Source organism: Cataglyphis hispanica, chromosome 19 (genome assembly GCF_021464435.1).
Source record: "Cataglyphis hispanica isolate Lineage 1 chromosome 19, ULB_Chis1_1.0, whole genome shotgun sequence".
Lineage (NCBI taxonomy): Eukaryota > Metazoa > Arthropoda > Insecta > Hymenoptera > Formicidae > Cataglyphis > Cataglyphis hispanica.
The window spans coordinates 3,855,101-3,882,685 of record NC_065972.1 but is presented as its reverse complement, the minus strand read 5'-3'; the positions used below and the strand labels follow the sequence as shown (position 1 = coordinate 3,882,685).

Sequence of the window (27,585 nt, the reverse complement as noted above, 5' to 3'; positions counted from 1 at the left end):
AAAAAATAAAATAAAACTCGATTAAATTAAAAAACTTTGTCCAAAAGGCCAAGAAAAGGAATAAAATATTATAAAATTATTAGAATATAATTAAATTTTTTGTACCTTTTTTTTTAAATGCATCTTTAATTTAGAACAAATTCCAATCAACTTAATAGGTTTGTCGATAAAATGCCGACAATTGATAGGATCATTAGCAATTTTGTGCTAATCACGCTTCATTTGCTTATCGATTAATTTCTTGGAACGGAGTATATCACCGTATATTATTACGACGGCCATTTTATCTGGCCTATTTTTCAAGGTGGGTGCCGTTTAAAGGCGTCGTTAAATTACGAGAACGCGTTCGGGGAAACTTTAATCGACGTTCTTTGAAACAAAAGTGACACCGCGCGCATTTGACGTCCGTGGCTCGACCGTATCAGCGGCCATAAATGTTATCGTCGTCTCGGTGCATCGTCGTCCTCCATTGCGAAATGTGCAATTACGATTGCGCCCAAAGTATTTTGACATCTCCTGCTGAAGAGTCCGTATCGATAAATTTTTTTAGATATTTTAAATTCATAAATTTTCTTTTAATCTGCCGCAAGAAATTTTTGTATAAATCCTGCGGTATTTAATTTCATATAATTTCTAATGAATTTATTATTAATGAATTCCAAGAGTTTTGGATTTTTAATGAATTTCTCGATGCATTTTTCAAGATTTTTCCTACAAATAAATTTAAGTGTCATTTTTAATTTATTAAAATTTTCTATTATATAAATTTAAATTCTTATTAAAATTTATTTTCTATTATAAAAAATATATAACACATTTATTATTTCTTGTCATTATATAATATATTTACAATTTATTTATACACTTTCGCATAAAAAATAAAATAAAACTCGATTAAGTTAAATAGTTTGTCCAAAGAGGCCAAAAGGGGGGGATAAAATATTTATTTGTATTTTTTTTTTTTTTTCATTTCTTTTCCAGTATTCCACTATTACTGTGTTCGCTCAATTTTGTGTCAACATATTTCGTGTAACGTTAATTATTCACGGAAAAGCACAGCAAACACATGATGAGATTTTCCTTTTTCAAACATCCCGTGTCGATTCGATTTGAACGCGCATTACAATTATACATAGGCACGAAATATTTGGCAACGAATAACGATCGTGAAATAGCGCGCGCTCTTTTCGACTCGTTTTTTTTTTCATCGTCGCGCGTATATACGCGACTAATTTTCCCTGGCATTTCATTGATCGCAATGCGCGTTGCCAGTATCCCAGCCGACAAATCAAATTGCAATCGCAATTTTGAGCGCGAGAAACGAGCGAATTTTCACTCGCAATGCAAAACAGAGCGCTATCGGCGCAGCAATTTTTCGCATCCCCCAAGTATTTACAGTTTATTTCGATTCCCACACGTAAATCCACGCCTGCGTGCCATAATGGGGGCAGGGAGGGAGGCGCTCGAAGTTATTATTCGGCGGAACGCATCTCTCGAAACTCGGATTGCTTTGACCGTGAATTCGATTTACCATTTTCGCCAAATTGCGATTCGCCCCGTAACGACCGGACCCGGTGAAGCGTTGTTGCAATCGCCGCCAGGCTCTCTTTGTCGTCGTTACAAAGGCGGTACAGACGCGCCTGGCATCCGAAAGCTTCTCGGCCCCCTATTTCCCCGTAAAATTCTATATCGCAGAATTACAGTATTCGCGATGAAATGAGGAAACGCGAATATTTATGACGTAATTTTTTTTTTTTTCCCCAATTGAATGATTCTACAAATAAGTATCAGGGATATTAATTATAGAGATTTGATTTATGAAATTATATTAATTAATTATAATATTTTTTATTAATTCAGATGTATCGTATTCAGAAATTAGAGAGCAAAATTATCGTTGAAATCATTTTTTTTTTTTTTTTATTATTAATTGATTTTGGTTGATTTTCAGCTGAATAGAAATTTAATTGAATACAATTTTTATTTATATAATCACATTAATATGCATGGGAATTAAAATCATTAAAAGTGACGACGCCAACGCATATAATAATAAAATAAAAAAAGATTGACATAATTTACAGCATTATTCATCCCAACTGATTGAGAGAGAAAATTTCGTTCAAACGCTTCCATTGCTTCGGATAATTTTGCCAGTCGGGGATTTCTCGTAGCGCGAAATTCGCGATCTTAACAGAGACTTCCCAGAATCTTCGTCTTTCATTTCCCCTCCCCTTCCCCTTTCTCGTAAAGTATAAGGAGAAAAGAATCGATCGAGGATGAAACGAAGCGCGAATATACGGGTACGTAACAATCTGATGGGACGGTGCACGATATTGGCGGCGGTTGGGGGCGAGGGGACAGGAACCGGGGGATTCATGAATTACAGGCAGTAAATTACAGCGTCGGGGAATTGGGTCGATTTAATCCTGCGTTTTGCGCGCGAGGTGCGCGTAGGTAGATGGATGGATAGATGATGTTCCGCGAATGCGCGATCAATTCCCTTCGTGGAAGCGCATCGCTGATCATAATGCCGAGGTCGACGCGCTTATTATCCGGATGCAGTCGACGAAGAGAGGAGGCGGGGCGGGGGAAGGGGGATAGGGGGGGGGAGTAGTTTTTTGTAAACTCGAAATATTAACACACACAGCTGGAAAGTTTGTGTTACATATCGCTGAACATATATACCGCATGTCCAAATTGTTCGCACAAATTTTTGTGTTAATATTAACGTGACATGGATATGTTAAATTGTGACATTAATACTGTGTTAATATTTCAAAATGAATGCAAACTCATAGTAATTTGAAATGAATTTTGTGTAAAAGCCAGCATATTTTCAACGATAAATTTAACTTGGAAAATTCTAGAATAAAATCAGTTTTTTTTTTTTTTCGTAAATTTTGACAGGTAAGTCCCGTCACTAATAACACGGAACGTAGCTATTGTAAAAATATGTACATACTGTGTTATTTTTGCTTGTTTTAATAATTTAACGTTTGAATTAAATTAGCAATTACACAACAGCAAGAATAATTAAATCCATTTAACACAAAAATTTTAACTTGCTTTTTTTAATTAAAAAAAAAAAAAATCAACAGTGTAAGAAAATTAAATAATTAAAATTATTTAATAATTTTTTATGAAATAAATTTAAAAAAAATGGATAATTTATATTAAAGTGCTGAAACCTGATAGAGAAGATACTTTGACGATGAAAAAGATAAGATTTAATGCTGGCTGAAGGGCAATAGAGGGGAAAAATCAGGACTAATGTAGCACGGATTGACGGATATTAAAGGATTTCGGAGGAGAAGGTATCTGAAAATGCGAGAGCAATCCTCGGAGAGTTAAGCATCCCCTGTTGACACACCGACGACATTACTATCCCCCGATAAAATTCTTATGCGATCGCTTCGAGTCACTCCCAGCTCACTTCTCCTAATTTCTTTCTCGTTCCCGACGAACATTGACTTCTCTTACCCTCCCTCCCTCCCTCCCTCCCTCCCCCCCATCCCTCCCCTCCCTCCGCCTTGCCTTCTCCCTTGTGTCACGTCGCGCCGATTTTTTTCCCCCCTCCGTTCACACCCCATTCGCAACCATTATTTTTACCCTCTACTTCTACGAGAGGTTTACAGCTCATCAATGTCGTACGTTTTTATCGCCGCCCAAACCTTTTGGATACTCGATTTACGATACTCGTGAACTTCAAGAGATGACTGAGGAGGCGGGGGAGGGAGGGGGAGGGAGGTGAATGCTGCTTACCGTTACGATTCTTCCGTCGTCTTGTCATAAAGTCCGGTATTGTCGTAAAATTTCGCTATTGTAGGAAACGCCTTCCTCTCGACAGATCATTATTTTCTAATAAGTAACTGTGCACATAAACACGAAAATGTAGTAAATATGAGAGCGAGAGAGAGAGAGAGAGAGAGAGAGAGAGAGAGAGAAACATATAAAATATACGGAAAAAAGAAGCAGTCGACGATAAAAGAAAAGAAAATTAAAAAATAATTAATAGAGACGATACAATATATGTGTGTGTGTGTGTAATGTGTGTGTGTGATGTGTGTGTGTGTGTGGTGTGTGTGTGTGTGTGTGTGTGTGTGTGTGTGTGTGTGTGTGTGTGTGTGTGTGTGTGTGTGTGTGTGTGTGTGTGTGTGTGTGTGAATTTATAACTTGAAGACACTCTAGAATTGTGCCTATTAATTTTTCCAAAATTCGATTCAGATTTCGAGCGATAAATATATCTCGATCGTATACTAAAAGTACACACAGGACGCGACGTTGCCGAGAGGAGTCGTCGAGGTAATCCCGAGGCTTATCACTCTAATAATCCACATTAATACCCATACGTCAATTTAGGGGGCGAGGGGGGCGAAGGGGGTGAGGAGGTGGGAGGGGAGGAGAATCGAGGAAGTGAGGGAAGCGTGCACTAGAGGCAATATCTCAAGCCTAATTGCATCGAGCGTGTGCGATCCGCCGCGGAGGACGACGACGATGATGATGATGACGATACTGCGAGCGATGCAATTAGTAGCGCATCGCCGTGTGCATCGAACCATCGTCTCGGGCTATTTCTGTGCACACGGCGAAATCTACCCTCGCTCCGCAAAGGAGCTCTCTCTCTCTCTCTCTCTCTCTCTCTCTCTCTCTCTCTCTCTACATGCAAGAAGAGCTAAAGACGCTAATTGCGCGCCCGAGATCGATCCGGAATCTGCGGAAAATTCTATGGATTATCCGAGCAAACCTATAGGATGCATTCTGCGATGATTGCCTTTGGACGTAGATTGCGGGTATTGAGTTTTTTGAATGCAATTAATTGTAGATTGCAAATAAGGGACATTATTATTATAGAGATTTGTTTTACGAAATTATATTAATTATTTATAATAATTTTCATTGATTGGGATGTATTGTATTCATAAATTGGAGAGCAAACTGTTACAAAATTATGGTAGAAATTTTGAAATCTATCTTTTTTATTGATTTTGATTGAGAGCTGATTTTTAGCCAGAAATTCAATTGAATATACTTTTTTTTTATTTAAATAATCACATTATTATATATATATATATATATTTAAAATTAAAAGCATACGAAAAAATGACGAGTTTCTGACGTCAAAATTTTGCTGACGGAAAAAAGCTGGCTCTATTATTAAAAAAAATATTATTTTAAGAAAAAGTAAGTGGTTTCCGATTTTTCCTGAAAATCTATTTAGATTGATTATTTTAAAAGTAAATGGATATGTATGGTTTTCATTGGTACACTCGGTATATTCGCGGTTTTAATTTGCGAATGACGGTTGCAGATACAAGGGGATCAAGCACGCGGGAGAGCGTGAGTCTCTTCCGTTTCTTTCGTTTTTCCACCGCAATTTCTATCTCTTGTCGCGCGACGCGATATATTTCTTCGGCGGGTGTTGCTACAGGAATTACCGGTTGACGACCGCGCACTCTTTCACCCTTCGTATATAAAACACACATATATATATGTATATATATATATATATATATATATCCATAGTTTTTATACGCGCGATATTTTTCCGTACATTTTCTCTTTTTTACCGCGACGTTTTTATGCGAATTTATCCGCGACATCTGCCATCGTCGACGCTGGCCGCAATGATCGTAAGGACCCATCGACTGCCGAGAGCTCCTTTCATCCTTCTTTAGTAGCGAGTCTTTATAAAGCCAAGAGAGTCGAGAAATCGATTAAAATGAATTAAATTTCTAAACCGTGAGACAAAGAGAAGAAAAGAAAGGTGAGAGAAGATCAGGAAAAAATTAAAGTAAAGAAAATAGAGATTGTAGATACAATGTTTTAAGAATTTATCTGCTGTTTTATATTTTTTGTTAGTCATTTTTTACGCATAGATAATATTTTCTCAATTTATTGAAACCATCATATTTTCTTAAAAATTAAAATATATATATTTAAATTAATTTTACATTTCTATTTATTTATTAATTATTTATTGTATTTATACTATTTACTTACTAATCATTTATTGTATTTATATTTTTTATTTTATATTTTATTTATATTTTTATTTATATTTTATATTTTTTATTTTTTATCTTATTTATTTATTTTTTTTATTTATCATTACATATATATATTTATTTGTTATATATATATATATATATATATATATATCTTATTATTAATATATATATTAATTATATATATTTAATTATTTAAATAATAAATTAAAAATAATATAAATATATAAATTATATTATAAAAAATTTTTACACATTATATATATATATATATATATATATATATATATGTAATTAATATAAAATTTTGATATTTATATTAATAATTACTTAATACACGAGAAAGCTTACAAAATATATATTTCCTCTCTTATCTATTAATTCATTCGATTCAAATACATCCTGCGCACTTTCTGCAATTCGATGTAAAATGCGCTCACTCGCAGTCGAGCTTCCGCGAGATGAGAGAAACTAAAAGATTCGGAGAGTGCATCAGCGCCGCAATCTTTACGGAGAAGCGCCGGGACGTTTCTTATCAGGCGGGTCTTTGCCGTATCCAGGGCACGGGTGGGTCATATGTGCATGCACATAGACCGCGTTCGGTGCTGCAGTTTGGACCGCGCTCAGCTGCGCGGAATGGTTCCGCGATAGCGCACTATTGTCGCGAGATAAACTTTGACGGCGCCGTGCGACAATAAAGGCTCGGCTAATCGGCGCCCGCTTCTCGCAGGAGGCGCCGATAAGCGTCGGCGTCGTCGAGTCGAGCGAGAATTACTCGAAAATTCCGCGTACGAATTTTGTATTAGTCCGAAAAAATAGGAAATTTTTCAAATTAGGTATTAAATATTATTTAGCTATTTTATATATTTTTTTTTTTAATTTTACAAATTTTTCTTTTATTTATATAAAAGGGGATAGAAAAGAGGAATTTTGCAGGAAATTTTCCAAATTAGATATTAAAATATTATTTAGATATTTTTATTTCTTTTTAATTTTTTAATTTAAAAAAATTTTTTATTTATATAAAAATACGTTGATACAAAATTAGTCTTGTTTTGATTTGAAAACAAAGAATTTGACAGGAAATTTTCGAAATTAAACATTAAATATTATTTAAGTATTTTATTTCTTTTTAATATTTTTAATTCTAATTTTTTTTTTATTTATATAAAAATACGTTGAAACAAAATTAGTACAATCTTGTATTAATTTGAAAACAAAGAATTTTACAAGGTATGTAAAAAAATCTCGAAATGAATAATGCATTGATAATGCTAATTATTTACAAATATATTGTGTACAAAAAATATGAACTATTTAAAAATATAAAATATAAGAAGTAATATGAAATATATGAAATATCTGAAGTAATATGAAATAATAAAAATCTTTAAAATATATGAAAATTTCTCATGGCAAAAATGTGCATTGAGATAGATCGCAATGACAGATGATACGTTTAAAAAGTGATTTGAGAATATATCACGGAATTCTGAAATATTTCGCGAATCACACATCCGGCAAGTAAATTAGCAGCCAAGTTTAGTTCCACAGATCAGTTTCAAATATTTTATTCTATCCCTGAATTCGGAATTTAATTACACGCGAGAGAATATTTCGCTTAATATTTAATTAATTTATAACATATCATGTCGAAATTGATTATGATTGTCATTTCAATGCCCGCGCCTCTCTAATTGTTATCGCAACTGTCGTTACAATTGTGATCGCGGCATCGTTACATTGATGCGAAATTTGATTTAATACCGGAGAGTAATATCGCACGAATGATGCGTCCGGTTGGTCGATCAGTCGCGATGTATTTTGCATCGAGAAAACGCGCTGGTAACGTTGAGCAAGGTCCCCGCATGGGACTACTGAAGGATACACTGTATATGTCAAGGAATATCGGCCCATGCCCGTCTTTCCTTGTTACATCGCGCCGTTGCTGTTAATCGATTAACGTTCCCACGAGGCGTTCCATTGATCATTAACCCTTGTTCCCGTCGAGGATACATCTAACAAAACGACTCTCCGCCAAACGAAGCGTGATGGTTATGATAGCGTGACTCGAGTCGCCGCGAATAAAGTGTCCATAAATGGTAAGAGGCCACTTTAGATAGGATTTCACACTCGGTGAGAATTTTCTTCGATCCTCGGATTAATAAAAACAAAAAATTTCCATTAAACTTTAATCTAAAATCGGCATTTAATAAACTTGAGAGAATGATAATATACTCGTGAATAGTATTTAGGATTTAATTGATAAAAATTTAATTTAAGATTTAATCTCGAAACTTGTTGGAATAATTTCTAAGAAATATCATGAACAATTAATCGAATATAAAAAATATATATATATATATATATATATATATATATATATATATATATAGAAAAATCAATTGAATCGAGATTCAAGTAATGTAATTCAAATTATTTCAAAATTTTATTCTCTAAAAAAAAATATTAAGTTTCCATTTTTTACATACAAATTTCATATCCTTTCGGCGCGAAATCATAAATCGAGAATGTGTCGAATATAAATGGCGTGCTGAAATGGATTTTTGCGAAAATCCCGGCGAAAGTCGGGAATGTGAATTCTCGAGGAATACTCACGCTATATTGGCTGTCAACCTTGCGTGCAGACCCCGCACAATGTACACCTGTCCACCTATCATTCGCGCGCTCAGGTCAGGTGTCAGGTGTGTGTTCAGGTCGAGCTGTAATCCTCGAGAAACCGCGTCGCGCCCTGTTGCCTCTCCCCCCCTCCTCCTCCTCCTCCCCCGCCTCGCCCCTTATCCCGGCGTACGAGAACGTGATCAGACTAAAACACGAATCGGCTTTCCCGATCGCCCTTTCGGCAGCAGATTCCATTGCGGCAATTTCACAGAGAATCAGATTGCCTAAATAAAGATATCTCGCGTGATTGCGTTCCAATACAGGCGTAACGTTTAATTATATTAATGTTGCGATTAAAAAAGACATACAAAATATTTGATGGAAATTTTCCAATTTTGAATGAGGCCTAACGTGTCAGAGCTGATTATTTCCTCGAAGGAATTTCAAGAGTGAAAATATTAATTTTGATAAAAAAATTCTAATTTTTAAACGACACACGATAAGCATACGTCACATGAAATATTCTTCGATTAGTGTTAAAAGGACTTGACTTTGGGCCCGCGGAAGGATTTGTGTTGTTCGGAAAAATGCCTTTCCTGAGACAGCCTGTAGGAACTTGTGAATAACATGCACGATTCGCGTATCTTGTGTCCACAAGCTACAAGCTACATAAGGGGAGCCTGGGGGAGGTTGCTGGCGTATTGCTGTGCACCCTTCTCCACATCCTTGCAACCGTTGCCTTCATCGAAATTTCCTTCCTATGTGGCACCCTATGTAAATAGCTTTTGTTTTTTCTCCCCTGCATAAGAAACACCATTAATGTGGTTTCTTATTTTCTTTCCCTCGGGTATATTACGCGATGTTTAAAAGGCTCAATTTGAGAGAAAATGTCACTCTTCTCAGCTGAGAAATTTAAATATATTAAAGTATATTTATATATATTAAGAGTATATTAAATATATATTAATGAAGTATATATATTTAAATATATATTTAAAGAGTATATAAAATATTTTAAAATATATTTAATATTATATTGTACATATTTAATATATTTAATATATGAAATATTTTAAAATATATTTAATATACAAAATATTTTTAAGTATATTTAACATATTAAATTATTTTTATCGATATATCATTTAATAAAATTGTTTCTAAAAATTATTAATTCACGATTTGTGCTAAAATTAATATATAATCTGTGAAACATGAATCTAAATTCGTAGTTGCAAATTCTATAAGAATCACACATATTTCTTAAAAATTATTATTTTTTTTTTTTATACATTTTAATCTAAAGTCTAATCTACGTCTATGTATATAGAAAAACGTGAAAAAAAAATATATATATATATATGTAAAGAAAATAAATATTTAGGATACATGACTACAACACAGACCTAGGAATAAATATACCTTTTAGTAACTTAAAGAGGGTTAAAGCCGCTGTCCAAGCTCCACCCCTATTCACCTTGCTCTACTGCTCGCGCATTTCGTGAGAAACACAAACGATACGAAACGGAAGCTCGCCCGGATTTCTCGAGCGACGACAGTTTTATTGGCGGAAACTTGGCTTGTTCGACCCCGTCTGTTGTTTTTCCCCGTCGATGGTTTTGCGACGCGACGACGGCGGTGCCGCGGTCGTCCCGAGAAACTTTCCGATCAACTGCGGCGCGAAGAGACTTTGCTGGTCGACCCGGTTTTAGAGTTCACTTCGGTTTGCATTGTCTATCGGGTGCCGCCGGGCACGAAAGAGGGATGACTCTCGAAGGGTTGGAAAAGCGCGATCGAAATTCCGTGTCTGTTGCACTCTTCTTTCCTCTCATCCCTTGGCGCGCGACTCGAGTGGGTTAGCAACTTCTCGGACGGCATTAAAGCTCCATCAGTGCCGTTCAAGACGGCGCCATTCATGTGGAAATTAGCCACCGAAGTCAGCGTAATCTCTCACGTGAGCTCGCACATTCCGATGTTATATTATCTATTTAGATTTTCTATTTTTACGAAAAATTTTTTTATAAAATTTTTATATAAAAGATACATGATTTTTTTATTATAAAAAAATGAGCAGAATTATTGGTGAACAAAATATATGTACATATTTATAAATAATATATTTATTATTATTATTTTAATAAGAATAAATTCTTAATTTTATTTAATATATATTATAAATATATATATATATTTATATATATTCATAAATAATATATATGTATTATATTATCGTTATTATTCTAATGAAAATAAATTTTATCTTCCAGATAATTAATAATAAAAAAAGTATACTTTTCTATATTAGATATGGTATATTTTTTGATGAATTTTAATGTGCTTTACATTTGAGTCTGAGAATCTAAGAGCGAGAGAGAGAGAGAGAGAGGATTCTAAGGAATACTGAGAAAATAAAATTACATTTTCTTAGAGTAAGGAAACTGAAGCACCTGTTAAATTCTCGCGGAGGAAAAGTCGACTCGACGTCCGTCGAGGAAAATACGTATCGTATTTTCCAGTATTTTAACGTAGGAATTGCAACGAGGTATAGGAAAGACGAAAGACGGCGTTTCGTGCAGGCGATTCTATTTTTTTTGTTTTTTTTTTTTTGCGGTTGCACACTCGGTCTCGCGACACGAAGGGGGTGGTTCCGTGTGCCTTTGCAACAAAGTGTATCGGCAAATTCGTCGGCACGTGACACTCTCTCACATGCATCATGGCGTATGAAAAGAGAGAGCGGGGCTTTGTCCGGTTCACGTTGCCAGGCGGATACAAATGTTGCTCTGATCAATAAGTTGGGCCGAGCCCGAAACGGACGAAACTGTCCGCATCGATCGCATAATATCGTTTCGATATTAAACGTGCAAGTACGCGATATGACTTCGCGATCGCTAATTTGGCATGTAGACAGAACTCCGAGATCGACGAACTCGATGCATGCAGTGTAAAAAAAAAAAAATTGATTGGAATTTCAGACAGTGTCTGCAGCTTTTTTGCAGACACACTGTCTGAATTTTCAGACAGACTCTTATGAACTTTCAGAAAAATGAGACAGATGGTCTGAAATTTCTTTCAAACAGCCAGATTTCAAAATTCAGACAAAAATAATGTCTGAATTTTTCAAGTTTTTAACGAGTATTTAGAGAGAATTTTATGTCCCATAAAATGTCCGGATAATTTTCTTATTTAAAATTTATTTTTTTATTTTACTGAAAATTTTATGGGATTTTTTTTTGTCGAATTTTATTTTTGTTCTTATTGTTTTAATTTTTTTTTTTTTTTTTTTTTTTGGAAGAAGGATCGTCTCAAGGACGATGTAAGCATATTTTCGTTTTATTTTTACCAAAATGTTATAATTAAATTTAGGATATACTTTTTTTTTTTACTATTAGATCTTTTTTGCGAAGATTAACCATAAAAAAAAAAATCATCTGAGAATTTCACGAATTTTATTTTTTTTTTAATTTGGTATCAAGAACGATGTAAGCTTCTTCGAGTTTCCCTCTAACACACGTTACAATTGAATTTAGAATATATTTTTTTTTACCATCACAGAACTTCTTTGCGAAAATTTACCATCGAAGAGACCTGTACAGTTTCCTCGGCGCGTGTCTTCTCCGACAATACACTCGTCTTTATTACAAATTTAGCCTTAACCACGGTAAAGTGAAGTTCTATTTTAATCAAGGCGTGGAATTGGGTCACTTGTACTTTAGTTCCATCCGGGTGTACTCTCTAAATTTTCCGCTTGGATCCGTCGGATGCCATAATCCCGACGACGTCGGATAGAGAAGAGAGAGAGAGAGAGAGAGAGAGGAAGGAGCCCTCGGTCCGTCTTTGATAGCCGGCCTCTCCCTGTGTTATCTCGCCGCAGATTATGGAACGTGCCACGCATATCGCCGAGAGAGAACGCTCTAGAGAACGGCGGGATCTCTCTCTCTCTCTCTCTCTTTGGACTATCGGTCCGGAATGATGCGGCCGCGGTGCAGCGGGCAGCAGCTCTGGAAAACGTATTTCACGCTAAATTACGAGCCCTGTCCCGGCCAACCGCGAGATCTCCCAGCCGGACATTGTATGCAATAGACATATCCGGAGATAGATAGGACGGGTCCTCGCGAGAGACAGAGTGGCTTTTGGTCTCGTCGCCGCGCGACTTTCTGCGGTAACACTTTTCCCGTAATCCACTGTGATTGTGTATAACTCGGGCGTCAGAACTGGGCCGCAACTGTAACGTTGATTCCTGCCATGCCACTTCAAACGGCTTCTAACTGTCTCTCGGTGACAGTTGACAAATTGAACGGATATTTAAAGAATCGCGGGAAAGAAAATCTGTTAGCTATATGAGACGTTTCTCAACATTTTTTTTTTTTTAATTTGTTTAATTATATTTTTATTTGTTTAATTATATTAATTATATTTATATTTTTATAATTTGTTTAATTTTAATTTTTTTAATTGCATTATTTTGTATATCTATAATTCAAAAAAAAATTGTTAGAGAAATATCAATATTTAATTATTTGCAACTAACTCTATTTGCGAGCGATTATCGATAATTTTTTGAAAATCAATTTTCCTTAAATCATGAATTTTTGAAAATTATTTTTAGATTGACAAATTGAACAGATATTTAGAGAATCGCGGAAAAAAAAATAGTCATGACACGAAGAACACGATGTCCCTAGATTTTTTTTCTTTGCTAAAATTTACATTATTTTATAATTTAAAAAATTTTTTAAATTCTAATTATTCTATAATTAAAAAAAAAATATTGGGGAAAAATTAATCTTTAATTATTCACAACTAGATTTATAATAATTTTTTTGAGAATCAATTTTTCTTAAATTTTATATCGTATCAAAGTTTCTAAAATTGTTTTTCTCTAAATTTTTTAATATGACGTATACACACATATTGAATTCTGGATGTAAAATGTACCGTTGAAGTAAAACGTAATACTTGTTAAATCAGAATTTTTGTTTTGATATTTTATTTTTTTTTTTTTAAGATTAATTTTATATATTTAATCTATTTTTCAATTCCTCGATATATCATTTCGCATCATCAAGAGAGAAAATACAATCATTAAATATGACCATTAAAATTTTTCCATCACACGTTATCAGTTTCTAATTCCTCGGCTTTCAATAATTTCGATTTATTCTTTTTAATATTACATTTCCCACTCGATATCCAATTTGGAGATAGAAAGGGATAGAATCTACATTTCCGGAGCACATGTATGTTGCTTACATAAGCGTGGAGAAAAAACAGAGAGCATGAAATAACTATAAAGGAAGAAGGAAGAGAAGAGAGAGAGTTCACTTTGTACGACATGTAGGGGACGCGAGGAGAGTGATTTAATCAAGCTGGCTGCGTTCGATTATCGGTCCCGCAGTTACGTCGTCCTTTCGTGCAGAACGCGATTCGCCTTGCGTTAATTTCGCGCTCGCTCTCGTCCGTCTCGTGGAGAGTCGAAGGTTACTTTAAACGGTCCGGAGCGCGATCAGCTGACGATGACATTGCGACGCCTCGCGGCGTAGGGAAACGTCATGAATCGGGAAGCGAAACGTTCGAAGGGTGAGTTTTCAAGAAAAACGGTAAATGTTACTTGATTTTTATAAATAATATCGAGGTGTGCAATAACACCGAGTTTTGTGTATTGAATATCAAAGGCCGTGCAATGCCCCCTGATTTCATTTGCTCAAAATCGTGCATTAATTTCCGATATACCTCGTGTAACAGCTTTCGCAATAATGCCATCGTAAATTGTACGAAAGCTTGATATAATGTGTTACCAGGCAGTGAGTGTGTCTACGTCAGTCTTCAATCAAATATTCGTTAAGGGAAAAATCGATTCCCGATTGGTCGAAGAACACGCCCGCGAACTCGGAGATTTTCCCTACAGCTGTTTAATTTTTAAAGAGGATGTATACATCTCGAGACAGAAAGAAATATCGAGAGAGAGAGAGAGAGAGAGGAGTATATATTCTCTTTAAAATTCTTTGAAATCAATTATTCTTTGGAAGATTTATTTTGGAAGAAGAGAAAGCTTTCGTTATCGATTTCGTCGATGCTTGATAATTTGTCGAAATTCTTGAGCTAATAATTTGATGTGACGCGATGGCCAATTTATCGTCGCCCAAGACGTCGTATATCGGTTATAGATTAGGTTCCGTCAATATTTTATCTGGACGACCTAAATGAAACCGTAGAGGCTTAGGCGAATAACGACGAGAGGGCTGTTAGGCGAGCACAAATTGGCCAGTTTCCGATAAATATCGACGCGGGCTCGTAAAGCTACGAGAGCTTAAAGCGAGATTAATCGTCCCCGTCTCTCTCTCTCGGTCTTGGTCGTCGTGGCGAATATGCCTCGTCGATCCAACTGGCTGTAATCTTACTCTCTTAGCCTCATGCGAAATTATCCACCTACCTATCTAACGCCGATGGTGTAATTAAATCGTTACGGCAGCTAACTCGCCGCGAGCTTTCGGTCCTCGAATGCTTAAAACGAAAGGCCCGCCTTTGAAGGCACTTTGATGGCAATTGCGCCGAATTTGAGCGGCGCTCAAGTTCTAGCCGAGCCATCGTCGTGATTCGATTACGCGATATTAATTGCGAGCCTTAAGCGAGGGTATTCGAGCATCCTTTACCCGACAATTAATGAGACTCGTCTCGGTACTCTTTGACTGAAAATGTTAACTCGCTCACTTTACGCGTCCAGATGAAGTTGCACGACGCCGTAAAATATGAGGTGATCCCAAGTTATGATCTTATCTTCAAATTCTCTTATATATCGAGTTTGGAATTAATTTTGGAAATATTTTATTTTTAATAATTAAAAGGAAATTATTTATTTAAAATTCGAAAATAAACAAAAAAAATTGTTGCTCTATTTTCGGCTCTATCGCAACTATGTTTTCCATTTCTAATCTCGTGATAAGAAATCCATTTCACGAATCGCCGTAAAACGCGAGGCGATCCCAAGTTCTCTTCGAATTATATCTTATTTATCGAGTTTCATTAGTTTGAAATTAATTCTGAGAATATTTCTTCTTTAATAAAATAAAAAAAATATATTTTTTTATTTTAATAAAATAAAATTTATTTTTCTTTTAATAAAATAAAAATATATAATTATCTATTCTTCTAAAACTTCGAAAGCGAAACAGATAATTGCTCGATTTTCGGCTCTATCACAATTCTATTTTTTTTCCATTCTAATCTCGCGATAAGAAATCCATTTCATAAATCGCCGTAAAACACGAGGCAAACCCGTTATTTTCAAATTCTCTTATCCACCGAGTTTAATCGGTTTGATTAATTTTCGAAATTATTATTTTTTTTTTTTTTTAATAAAACAAAAAAATATAATAATCTGTCTAAAACATGGAGAAGTTTTGAAACAAGAAAGATCGCTTTATTTTCGCAAAACTATTTTTCCTTTCCTTCCTCGCGATAGAGGATCCATTTCATGAATCACCCTGCGTCGGCGAATCGGAAGAAATGACTGGACACATTCCAGGTCGCTCGTCTGGATCGTCGTATCAACTCCCCCAACCCGTCGCAATCCAGCCCCTAAGTCCCCTGATGCTCTCGGGCTTAAATGGCGGATAGGATGGTGGATGCGCAACCTATGTATCATAATTCTGACGGTCCTGGGTTAGTTAGCAGTTTGTTTGCACCCAAATATCCGGCCGGCCGGATGCCGTATTTGCCGGATGCGGTGAAACGCGCCGGTGCGCCGAATAGTTTGGATGCGCTGAGGTCTTTTTTTTTCCCTCCCTTTTCCGAAGTTTCGACGACGAGGAATTCCTCCTCCCCCCCCCTCCCCTTCCTTCCCCCCCGTGCGCGTTTCCAATGATTTGCAACGCGCGAGAAAATTATCGATCGGATGTACATCGGAGATCTCGAGATAAATTATTAAAAGGCGTTAATAAAACTGGAACCTCGGAATTTGAATTTTGCCGAGTGCCATTTCCTGTCAAGGTTTCGGTTACAGAAAGTAGACCGTTGGTTGACGCAATTCCATCGTTGAAAATAGACACAGAGATCATTTTCGCGCATCTAAATTTAAATTTAACGATATTACACGCATTGCGAGATTTTATCGCCGAATATGTATGTGCATATGCGTGTGTTCGTATGCACATTAACTATATTAGTCGCCATTCAGTTTTGCATCACTTGCTCGTGATATAATAACATCGAGAAAGAAAAAGAGATCCAATAAAAATAAACTGACAAAGAAATGCATTAATGTATCAAATAAAAATTTTTTATTTAAAAAATTATTTAGTAAAAGAAAATTATTTATTTAGATACTTGCAAAGGAAAATTAGTTATTTCAATCAATTAACAAATATATTTGAATTAGTAGGATATATTTTGTTTGCAAATAAGAAAATTATATATTAAAATTTTATTTTTATTATAATATATAAATTTCTTCCTTAAAAAATACTTATTTAATTTTTGACTGCTTATTTCAAAAACGCAGGTTCTCTTCATTTTAATAATTCTTTATTTAAATAATTTTTTATCTTTTAATAAATATTTTTTCATATTAAAATTTTAAATAATCTATTTTAAAAATTATCATTTTTATTTTATTCAAATAACAATGTATTTAATATAAAACATTTTTGAAAACAAAGTACATATTTATTCAAGTAAAAAAAAATCAGGATTAACAAAACATTTATCTGATTTAAAAAAAAAAAAAAAATTATTTTTAGTAATTAACGCGATGTGACATCAAGTATGGCATATATTAAAAAGAAAGATTCAATAGTTTAAATAGAAATGTTGATTGTTCAACTTGGCGTTCATCGACCTCGATCGACGAATGAATGTTAAGTACGCCACGTACTATTTTTTATCACATGCACACCCATACATTTTCAATTAACAGACCGACTTGTTTTTGAATTTTTCGTGCATCAATGCTGATTGAATTAGCCGTCCCGGGGCACCGTCTCCATTTCCTCTCTCGCCGTTCCGACCCAATGACCTGTGACCTTTCACCATCCACCATTCACCATTCGTCGGCTTCTTTCATTCCATATCCTCGATGTCTACACACTTCCATGCACTTCGATACCGCGCTCTACAGCGTACTTTAAAACCCGCCCGGTCAACTAATTAATTAATTAAATTATTTAATTAACGGATAGCATCCGTTGATAAAATAATAAAAATAATAATGATTTGATAAAATAAAATAAATATAAATTCATAAATATTTAATTATAACATTATTAAATATTATTTAATTATAATATTATTATTTTATTTTATTTTATTAAATATTATATCACTTATCATTTAATGAGGTATTTTAATATAAAAATATTTGAGTGATAATAATTTTATATCGTATAACTCTTATCAAGATCAATCGGTAAATTTTCGTATTTGAAATTTCAATTCAATATGATATTTAACATCTAATAATTACATGAAGCTTGATTAAAATGATTTAATATTGCAAGGGAGATCTTGAAAAAATGACTCTATGATGATTCTAGAAAGGATTTGAAAATACTCGCGTGACAAATGGATGGTTTTTATCACCTCTTCTCGGAGCGAGATGGGAAAACACTGTGCCGAAAAGTGTTTTCGCATTAAATATGAACACGGGGGAGGGGCGGGGGGGAGGGGAATGAAATGGCGGTACAATAAACGGCGGGATAGTATTTCATGGTAATGCGGGCCAGTCGTAATTCATGGCGATGTGCCGAGAGCCGCGGTAATGCGAAGCGATATTAAAATGATTTTCACATTTTTCGTATGATTCATTATATTCTCTACATTAAGGGTATTAATCATCGAACGTGAGTAAATATATGGCCGAGAAAAAAGACGGGGTTGTCTTCTAAAATTTTTATCTATCTATTTCGAGAGATGAAACTATAATGCACGCGCCAATATATATATATATAAATTAATTATGTATCGTAATTCTTTATTATACATATATTTATACGAATAATTTATATTCAACGTATATGGAATTTGAATTGCAGATGAAGAATCCGGTGTCTACACAGGGAAACCTCTACCTACCTACAGACCAGCTTCACAGTTGGTGCCTCTGGGAGGTACGGCGAGGCTCTTCTGCGAGGCTTATCTGGGCAAGGTCGATCTACCCGACGCCAAGAACTCCGTCATTTGGTCGAAAAGCGACAGCAACATGACACTACCCAGCCACGGTAGGATAGCGCAGAACAGGGTGTCCCGGTAAGTCGAAAATAATTAACTGCGCAGCGTTGAAGTAATTTAAAAGATATTAAAAAAAAATTGAAGTACGCTAAAGTTAGAGAAAGAAAAAGAATTAAAAATTTGATTATAAACAAGCCGTTATAAAGATTAAAACTTTGAAGATTTTGAATCGAGAGCGGATTTGAGACTCGAAAACGTCAAACGCGCTCGGATCAGCTGATTGTCAGAAGGATATGCGGATTCGATTGTCAAATTCGATTAAGCATCGCCTAAATTCTTTAGCTCTATCGAATGCAGCCCAAGACGTAGAACTATTTTATTTCTCTCTCTCTCTCTCTCTCTCTCTCTCTCTCTCTTTCTCTTTCTCTCTCCCGTTTTATCTCTCGTAACTCAATTTTCCCGGTGATACGCTGTCATGGCGCATCGCCACGGTAAACACAAGCGAAATCATATACGGCACAGCTCGACAACATACATCAGGGCATTACCGGAGCGAAATTACTACTTGGGCCTGGGATATACAACGCGTACGTGAACGATTCGTGCCGTCGTAATTTTATTCTACTCTGGATAATTGGATCCTGAGGGCTCGTAGATTCTCTGAGGCGTCATCCTTGTCGTCGATTCGATTCCTGTGTCTTGAATCTTGAAGATTTCTTGCGAGGATTGTCAAGAATGAAAGAATCATGCAAGAAAACTTCTGCTAATCCGGCAATCTTCATTTTACGCTTTATCAATTTCGATTTTGTTTTACATTATATGTATATATATATATATATATTTTTTTTTTTTGACTGATATTTTGAAGAGAGAGAATAAAAGATAGAAATTTAATATTTAATATTGGTAGATTTTTTTAAGATTAAAAATGAAATGAAACGCACACATAGTTTTGAAGTTTTTGAGAATTTTTTGCCAAGAGCGGAAAAATGTTGCAAGAAAACTGCCTCGTCCGGCAATTTTTATTTTATTAATTTCCATTTTATTATATTTATATTAATGATATTTTGGAAAGAGATGAAGAGAGAGAAAATAAAGGATGTATTTACAAATTAAATGGACATTACAAACTTAATATCAATAGATTTTTTTTTGAAGATTATAAATAAAATAAACACACAGTTTTGAAGTTTTTGAGACTAACATGGTGAAAAAATTGACTGAAATTTCAGATAAAGTATGTGCAACTTTTTTTCAATGCAAACACTTTTCTGAACTTTTAGAAAAACGACTCTGATAATTAAAACAGTTGGAAATTTACTTCAGACACCAACATCTGATAATTTAGACAAAAATAAATTTTTAGAAAATTTTTTTACAATATATTTAAAACAAAATAGTCTGAAAATATACTAAGCGTCACACAAATAAGTACAATCAGTCTCTTCAAATCGGCAAAAATTCACGAATGTGAGTCATGCAGATATCCGTGTAACGACTCTTATAATCCGCAAGGCAACGGGAATTCGCTGTCCGTTATTAACGTCGCGCAGGAATGTGTGTGTGTGTGTGTGTGTGTGTGGGGTTTGGTGTAATGGACTCCCCGAAGAGTACGCGTTCGCGAAACGAGCGCATTCGTCTCTCAAGGCGAGAGGGGCGAGAGAGAGACTATCCCGAATTCCCGGAGCGCGAACGAGCCCCCGCGTCTCTTAATTAGTGGTCGGGATTCGCCGCCCTGTATACATCTCTCGCTTGCGCGAGAGGGCCGAACGTCGTTGTTTCGTGTAAAGTAGACTTTACATCAGCGGCGAGCGCCGGTGGTTTACACCGGGCAACGGAGAAATTGAGTTAACCCGCAAGGTTACTCTGAAGGGAGAGCCGGGACAGGGCAAAGGGAGAGCGAGATACGAAGTAAGATTTACTTTAACAATAACTGCCTCTCTCTCTCTCTCTCTCTCTCTCTCTCTCTCTCTCGGATGCACACAACGTCCTTTATAGAAAGTAAGATAAATAAAGAAAAATATGTAAAAAAGAAGCTGAAATTCCGAGTTGTATCGAAAATAAAGTATAATAAATGATGTACAAAAATTGACGAAATATTTTAAGCCAGATAATAATAATAATAATAATAAATGAAATTGGATATTAGCAATACTGTCTCTGCGTATAATAAATTTTAACATTTACGTAAACAGAAACAAAAAGGTATGGCGATTTAAAATCGAATTTATTAATTCCTTTTTCAGAGAGATATGAATTGATATGAGAGAACGAAAGGGGATGTAATTTTCAGGAAATGTAACGATTTTATCCATAAAGAAATAAAGGATAAATATTAAAAGCGTATGGAAAAATTACGGACAAAATAAAGGATTAAAAATTTGTTTCTCCGTGATTTTTCATTTTACTTTATTTTCCATTACTTATCTCCGTTCGTTTTTTCCACCTCTCGATTTTACACGATGTTTCAGATGGAATAAATTGAATGAAAACGTCAACGTGGTCTATTTATAGAATTTACAAAATGTTGTTTCAATGAAATCAAGCGACACATTTTGGGATTAATTTTAGTGTCGCTTAAGAGCGAGTCGAAATACCGCGTTCTTGACAGAATTGATGACGCTCATTGTCTCGAGGTAAGGGTTCGTATTAGTTTACAAAGGTGAAAACGAAAGAGAGAGAGAGAGAGAGAGAGGGAGGGAGGGAGGGAGGGAGGGAAGAAGAGAGAGAGAGAACTTGACGGGGAGAACGACAAGAGCCCGCGAATTCCGGGATTCGCGCGCACAAGAGGTCGGATTATTAAATTTAATTAACAACCGCGTGTCGAGAAGCGGCAGTCGTGTCGACGACGCAGTTATTAAAACAAAGCTGCGCTTTAGGAATGCAATATGAATGACGGCCGAGTATTAGCTCCTTTCGGTGGTTTTCCGACGCGGTCGGACACCGCTCCCCTTGTACCTCGGGGTATCCATTCCTTTAATATAATAAATATGGAAAACTATGGGAAACCTGAAACTCAAGGATTTTTTTTTTTTTGTATCTGCAAACATTAAGGAACTCGAGAAATTTAAAAAAGAAATTGTTTCTTTGATAATTTTGCTTTTACACTGTAGCTAATAATCCAAGTTGTGTTGTGAACTGTATGTTTAAAATATGTTAAACATTTTTTTCTTAACGAAAGATATTCAGTTTTTTTTCAATACATTTGTATTGTAAACTCATGTGGCTTTGTTTTTCCTTTGTATGAATGAAAAGCACATTAGAAAACGCGTATAAAAAAAATTATTTTAGGAAATTGCACTAAAGATCTTGCAAATATTCTTCTTATCTGGAATTTTGTACAAAAATACCTGGGTCAGAAGTTTTCGCAAAATATTTTTACAAGATTTAAACAAACTTCTCTAAATATCAAAAACAAGAAACTCCGATGAGCAAAAAAGTGAAAAAAGTTTATTATTTTTAAATAGAGATGAAATCTTCTACAAGAAAGTGTACAATCTTTATTTTATTTCTTTTTTTTTTGCGAAATTTTGAATATTCCTTTTTTCGTTAAAACGACATTTTTCTATCAGAAGAATGCAATTTAATAGAAAAAGATTTTAATATTCACAATAATAATATTAACAATAATAACAATAATAATAGAATATTCAAATAATTCGCTGTCAACGTCCTATTATCTGTCACGCGGTCATCGCGAGTGTTGTTCCATCAAAAGGATCATTAAGCCGATCCGCGCGATGATTCCAAATTCCGACTGCCGTAATCACGCTCTACCTATCGCGTTCTCACGAAGGCGAGCGGGACGGGGGGGGTATACGTCTCGCGTGGAAATTTCGCGAAATTGTTCCGCAAACCAGCCCCTCCAATTAGTGGCCACGTCCGGTGTCCTAGACCATCTCCCCTCCCTCTTCCGCCCCAGCAAACCCGTGCGTGCCAGCGAGAGGCGCGCATAGCGCAGGCAGGTAGATATAACGTACGGCGGCGGGACGGCCGAAGGCAACATTGTGACGTTTGTGACAGCCGAATGGAGCCGGCGCGCGCGCCGCGTTTGCATGCATGTTGCATGACCGCGCCATATGGAGACAATGCAGCATGATTAAACAGTCACGCGACGCAGATTGCAGCCGCGTGTGCATTCGGCGGGGCACGCAGTAACCGAAACGAGTCGCCACGGCCTGTTTGCGAAAACGAGAGCCAACCAAAACGCAAACCAGCAACCATACGTCTTTAAACGCGAAAACGAGAGCCATCCCTTGTGCGAGCTACCGTTTTAACGTATATGAAGAAATATTATAAATTAAAAATTTTTTAATAAAACAGAGAGCTTCTTTTCCGAAAAAGAAGAGAGAGAGAGAGAGGGAGAGATATAATAATATAAAAATATTAAAAATATAAGGAAAATAAAAAATTAAAATTGTTATTTAATAGGCGGATGATTTTATTTAGCTCTCTTTTAGATCGAAATGTTTCGAAATTAGTTTGACGGGATTACAGATAATCCGAGATGGACTTGGTTAGTTTATTAATTAATTCACTTTCTTGAATCATTTGAAATCAAGGAAATTAAAATAAAACAGAGAGCATTTAGAGAAAGAAGAGAGAAAGAGATAATGATATAAAAATATTTAAAATATAAGGAAAATAGAGAATTTAAATCGTTTTTCTATAGGCGAATAATTTTATTTAACTCTCTTTCGGATCGAAATATTTAATTTTACATGATTAGAGATAATCAAAGATGGACTTGGCAGTTTTATTAATTTGTCTACCTTCTTGAATTATTTGAAATCAAAGAAATTAGAATAAAACAAAGAGCATTCACACAGAGAAAAAGAGAGAGAGAGATAATAATATAAAAATATTAAAAATAAAAGGCAAATGGAGACTTTGGATCGTTATTCGAACGATTTTATTTAACTCTCTTTCGGATCGAAATGTTTAGAAATTAATTTTACGCGATTACAGAGATGGACTTGGCTGTCTTATTAAATCGCCCATCTTCTTGAATCATTCGAAATGAAGGAAAATTCTCGCGCGAGAGCAAGCTGATTGCTAATTTGTCGTCATCTTCGATTTAATAGTCTCGCCAGTTGACGAGGCGAGGAAAGAGGCGTATTTACATTTTCTTCTTGCGCGATTAATGCGGCGGATATGACGTCGCAAGTTCGATCCGCGCGCAAAAAAGGATTATTCGCCCGAGATAATGAATCGCCGTTCTTCGGCTGGTGAAATCGTTTCGGAGATTAAAGTCTCCTCCGGATTAAAAGCGGCTTGAAATATCAGCTTGTTTCGCATAAAACGATGAATTTTAAATACTCGAGAATTTCTGCGAATTACAAATGTCCACAAAGTAGACACATAATTCTTGCCTATCCTTTTTACAACATAAATTTTTTTCTTTTTTTTCCGAGAGAGAGGAAATTCATTATTATAATTTTCCCGTACACGGTTAAAGTGAGAAATTAATTGTGAGGTTTAAAAACTTTAAAAAATTACAGGATATAAAAATTCTAAGAGATATGAAGATATATTCTAAAGTTCAGTGAGAAAGAGATAGATAGAGAAAGAGAAAGAGAGAGAGAGAGAGAGAGAGAGAGAGAGAGAGAGAGAGAGAGAGACTTGAACACCTTATTTATTTGGTTTAAAAGAAAGAAATTAATTATCCACGAATTTTATTAATAAAAATATGTATTGTGACAATTTGATATTTAAAGATCTAACAAGGATAAATTAAAATTAATTTTTGCAAAAAAATTTCATATGAGATCTAGATATATTATAAATATTCTTGAAATGATTGAGAAATTTATTAAAAATAATGCAGAGCTGGACGATGCCAAAAAAATTAAATATATCCAAAAATTCTACAAAAATATAAGAATAAAATATATAATATAAATATATTGATAAAATATAATAATAAGATATTCGAGTGATTGAATTATGTAAGGATTCATATATCCAGTGAACGTTTCGCGATCGGAAAGTTTTTCTCGCGCGAGCATGCCGGGGAAGAAGAATTTGACGAGCAAATGACGCGCATGTTGAAAGAGGCCTCCAGCTTCCTTAGAGTCGAGGGCAACGTATGGAGGAGGGGGAGGGGGACCGGGTTGTGCAAAAGGACGAAGGAAAGTAAATCGCCGCCGAGTTCCCGTCGTTTCAATTGACATCCCGCCGACCAGTCGCCATTCCGCGAAAGCGTTTTCGCTCCGTGCCCCGCCGGGCCCCACCGGGCCCCGCCGACGACGGTTGCCCCCCCCCTCGGTCGTGCCACGCCCCTCGGGCCCGTCGATTAGCCTTCTTTTTGCGGAATCCCACCGCGCGGCCAGAATTATACGCGTAATAACGGCGGGACAAAACTCGCGGCCAGGTGAAGTTTCGATCGAGAAAAGGATGGGAATAGCGAGAAGGGAGGGGGAGAGAGAGAGAGAGAGAGAGAGAAACGGCGAAACGGATTATTTCGCGTCGCGGAAGGGGGGACCGGCATGAGCTCTCGCGATTCTTCCCATCGGGGGGAGGGAGAGAGGGGGAGGGCATTGGGCCCTGGGATTGCGGTCGTGAGATCGTCTTCGTGCCTCTCGTGATTCTCTCGATTTCTTGCATCGGATTTCCAAGACCTTAAACCGTCGACTTTTTAGATTTAAAGAGAACGTCGGATATTGAAAATTTCGAATATTTCGCGGATCGCAGAAAAATTCAATGACGTCACTACTTTATTAATCTATTTTTCATATTCTTCTCGAGTAAAAACGCATCCGTAATAGCACAAGCATTATATACGTTCTCTCCAATTCGTCTCTAACATTCCCCACGAGCGGTCCGTTCCCTGCAAAATGACGGTGATGGGGGACGACGACGGCGATGAAGGGGACGTAGCCTCGTGCGAGGCAAGAAACTCGCGGGTATATCTTCTCGGTTTCTGCGGTCTCTCCTCTCGAGGTCCGTCATTACTCTAATGATACCCTCGTGTCTTCTCCCTCGCGCTCTCTCTTTCTCTCTCTTTCTCTCTCTTCCCTTTGATCATTCCTTTTTTCGTGGATCGTCGGATGGCGCGCGAGGCCATTTTTAAGTGGCCCTCCGCGATGAGATGAGGGTGAAACTGTGTTAGGTTCTCTTACCAGCATCAAGGGTTACTGGATAATGGCAATCGGGATGTTTGCGGACGGCTTTCGCAAAGAGAGAAAGAGAGAGAGAGAGAGAGATAGGGGGAGGAGAGGATTCCTCGGGATGGAACGCCGAAAGAATAATGTAGGCAGGTCATTAAGCGTCGAATAAATTCGTTAAGATAATGCTGTGTGATTCTTTCGGTCGATCTCTTCTATGATTAAATGAGATTTTACTCACGCAAGATTTAAGATTATGATTACGACTCGAACTGTATACAACATTAATAAAAAAAGAAAAATATAAATTAATAAGAGTAAAGTTTTAATACAAGTATAATAATAACAGATTCTTATATAACGAGAACAATATATATAAGACGCGCGTTATTTATTTTAAAGGCCGCGTTTGACAGTTCAAATATTTATTTGCACGCGGAAAAGAGGCAACAATATCGATTTAATATTTTATATATATTTTTTTTTAAGAGCGGAATGAAAATGACATAAAAATTATATAATAAAATACACAATTTTTAGAAATCATTCTTTTCGAATATAGAATTAAGTAAATGAAAATAATGGGTATAATTCTTAATATTACCCAATTTTTTGATATTTAAAAAGAGAGAAAGAAAAAGAGAGAGAACTTTTTTTTCTTATACCTGAAGAAAAAATTCAGAATCTCTTAAGAGAGAGATAGATATCTCTACGAGATAATCTTACGACCTTTTGACACTTCTTCGCGAAATCATGGCGAACGAATCCAAATGGTTTTCCAAGTCACTTCGCTTCTATTATGCAATCCTTCAACGGTGAGAAGAAAACTGCTGACGCATTTCCGACCCTGTTCTTCGCAGTCGCGAAAAGAGCGAGAGAAGAAGAAAAAAAGAGGGAGACAGAAAGATAGAGAGAGGCCTGAGAAGTCAGTGTGAAAAGTCCGAGAAATGTTGTCTGGCGCGACATCGATCTTTTGAAAGGTCCACGAGGCAGTCATATGTGTTCGCTTCATATAATGAAACCTTACGAGCGTAAATGTCGTCGGCATTTGTTAGATGTGGCGTTTGAAAAATATTCCCAATTGTCGCGGGAGGACAAGATATATACCGGGTAGATATACAGATCTCTCGAAGGAGGATCGCTCATCGAAAATTTGCGGTTGAATTTTTTCGAAACGAACCCAACAATATGTTCTCTTCAATTTTAAATGATTGTCTGATCCTTGAATTACAATTTAATCTTCTGTTGAGAATTTAATAAATTAAAATAATAGCAAATTGGAATTTATTATTAACCATTTGACAAATTGAAATATAATTTAAAATAATAAAGAGGCTAATCTTTTCTGTGTAAGAATATATATTTTCGTTACCTTTTCGTGTAATTATTAATAAAACTCTTCTCCTTTTATAACTCGATTTTTAAAGTTTGCATTTCAGAGAAAAAGAGTGACTTTTGAGGCACTCTGTATATAGATCGAGTTGCTCGCTATTTTAAGCTCGCTGGAAAAGGGTTGAAAAATTCGACCAACCTTGTGCACGGGAAAGTTTTAGCGAAAAACTAGGAAAATCTGGCCGTTCCCATTGAAGCAGGCAGTTTGCTTTTGTTCGGAACAGCTTTTTGTTTTTACACGTGGCAAATGGTGTGACGTGTTTCGGAGTTATGTGCGATTCTGCGGTGAGACTATA

General features: G+C 35.9%; 1 protein-coding gene across 2 annotated transcripts in view; it reads left to right on the top strand.

The window, feature by feature from the left end:
* The window catches only part of LOC126856642 (single Ig IL-1-related receptor-like), a 186,316-nt gene that overhangs the window by 104,155 nt on the left and 54,576 nt on the right, over positions 1-27,585 (top strand). For both annotated transcript variants that reach the window (XR_007688379.1, XM_050605343.1), the window contains exon 3: positions 18,656-18,869. Coding sequence is in view for 1 of the 2 variants with exons in the window: in XM_050605343.1 (XP_050461300.1) it covers positions 18,656-18,869 (214 nt within the window). In the remaining variant the exon portion in view is untranslated. The remainder of the gene's footprint in view (positions 1-18,655; positions 18,870-27,585) is intronic.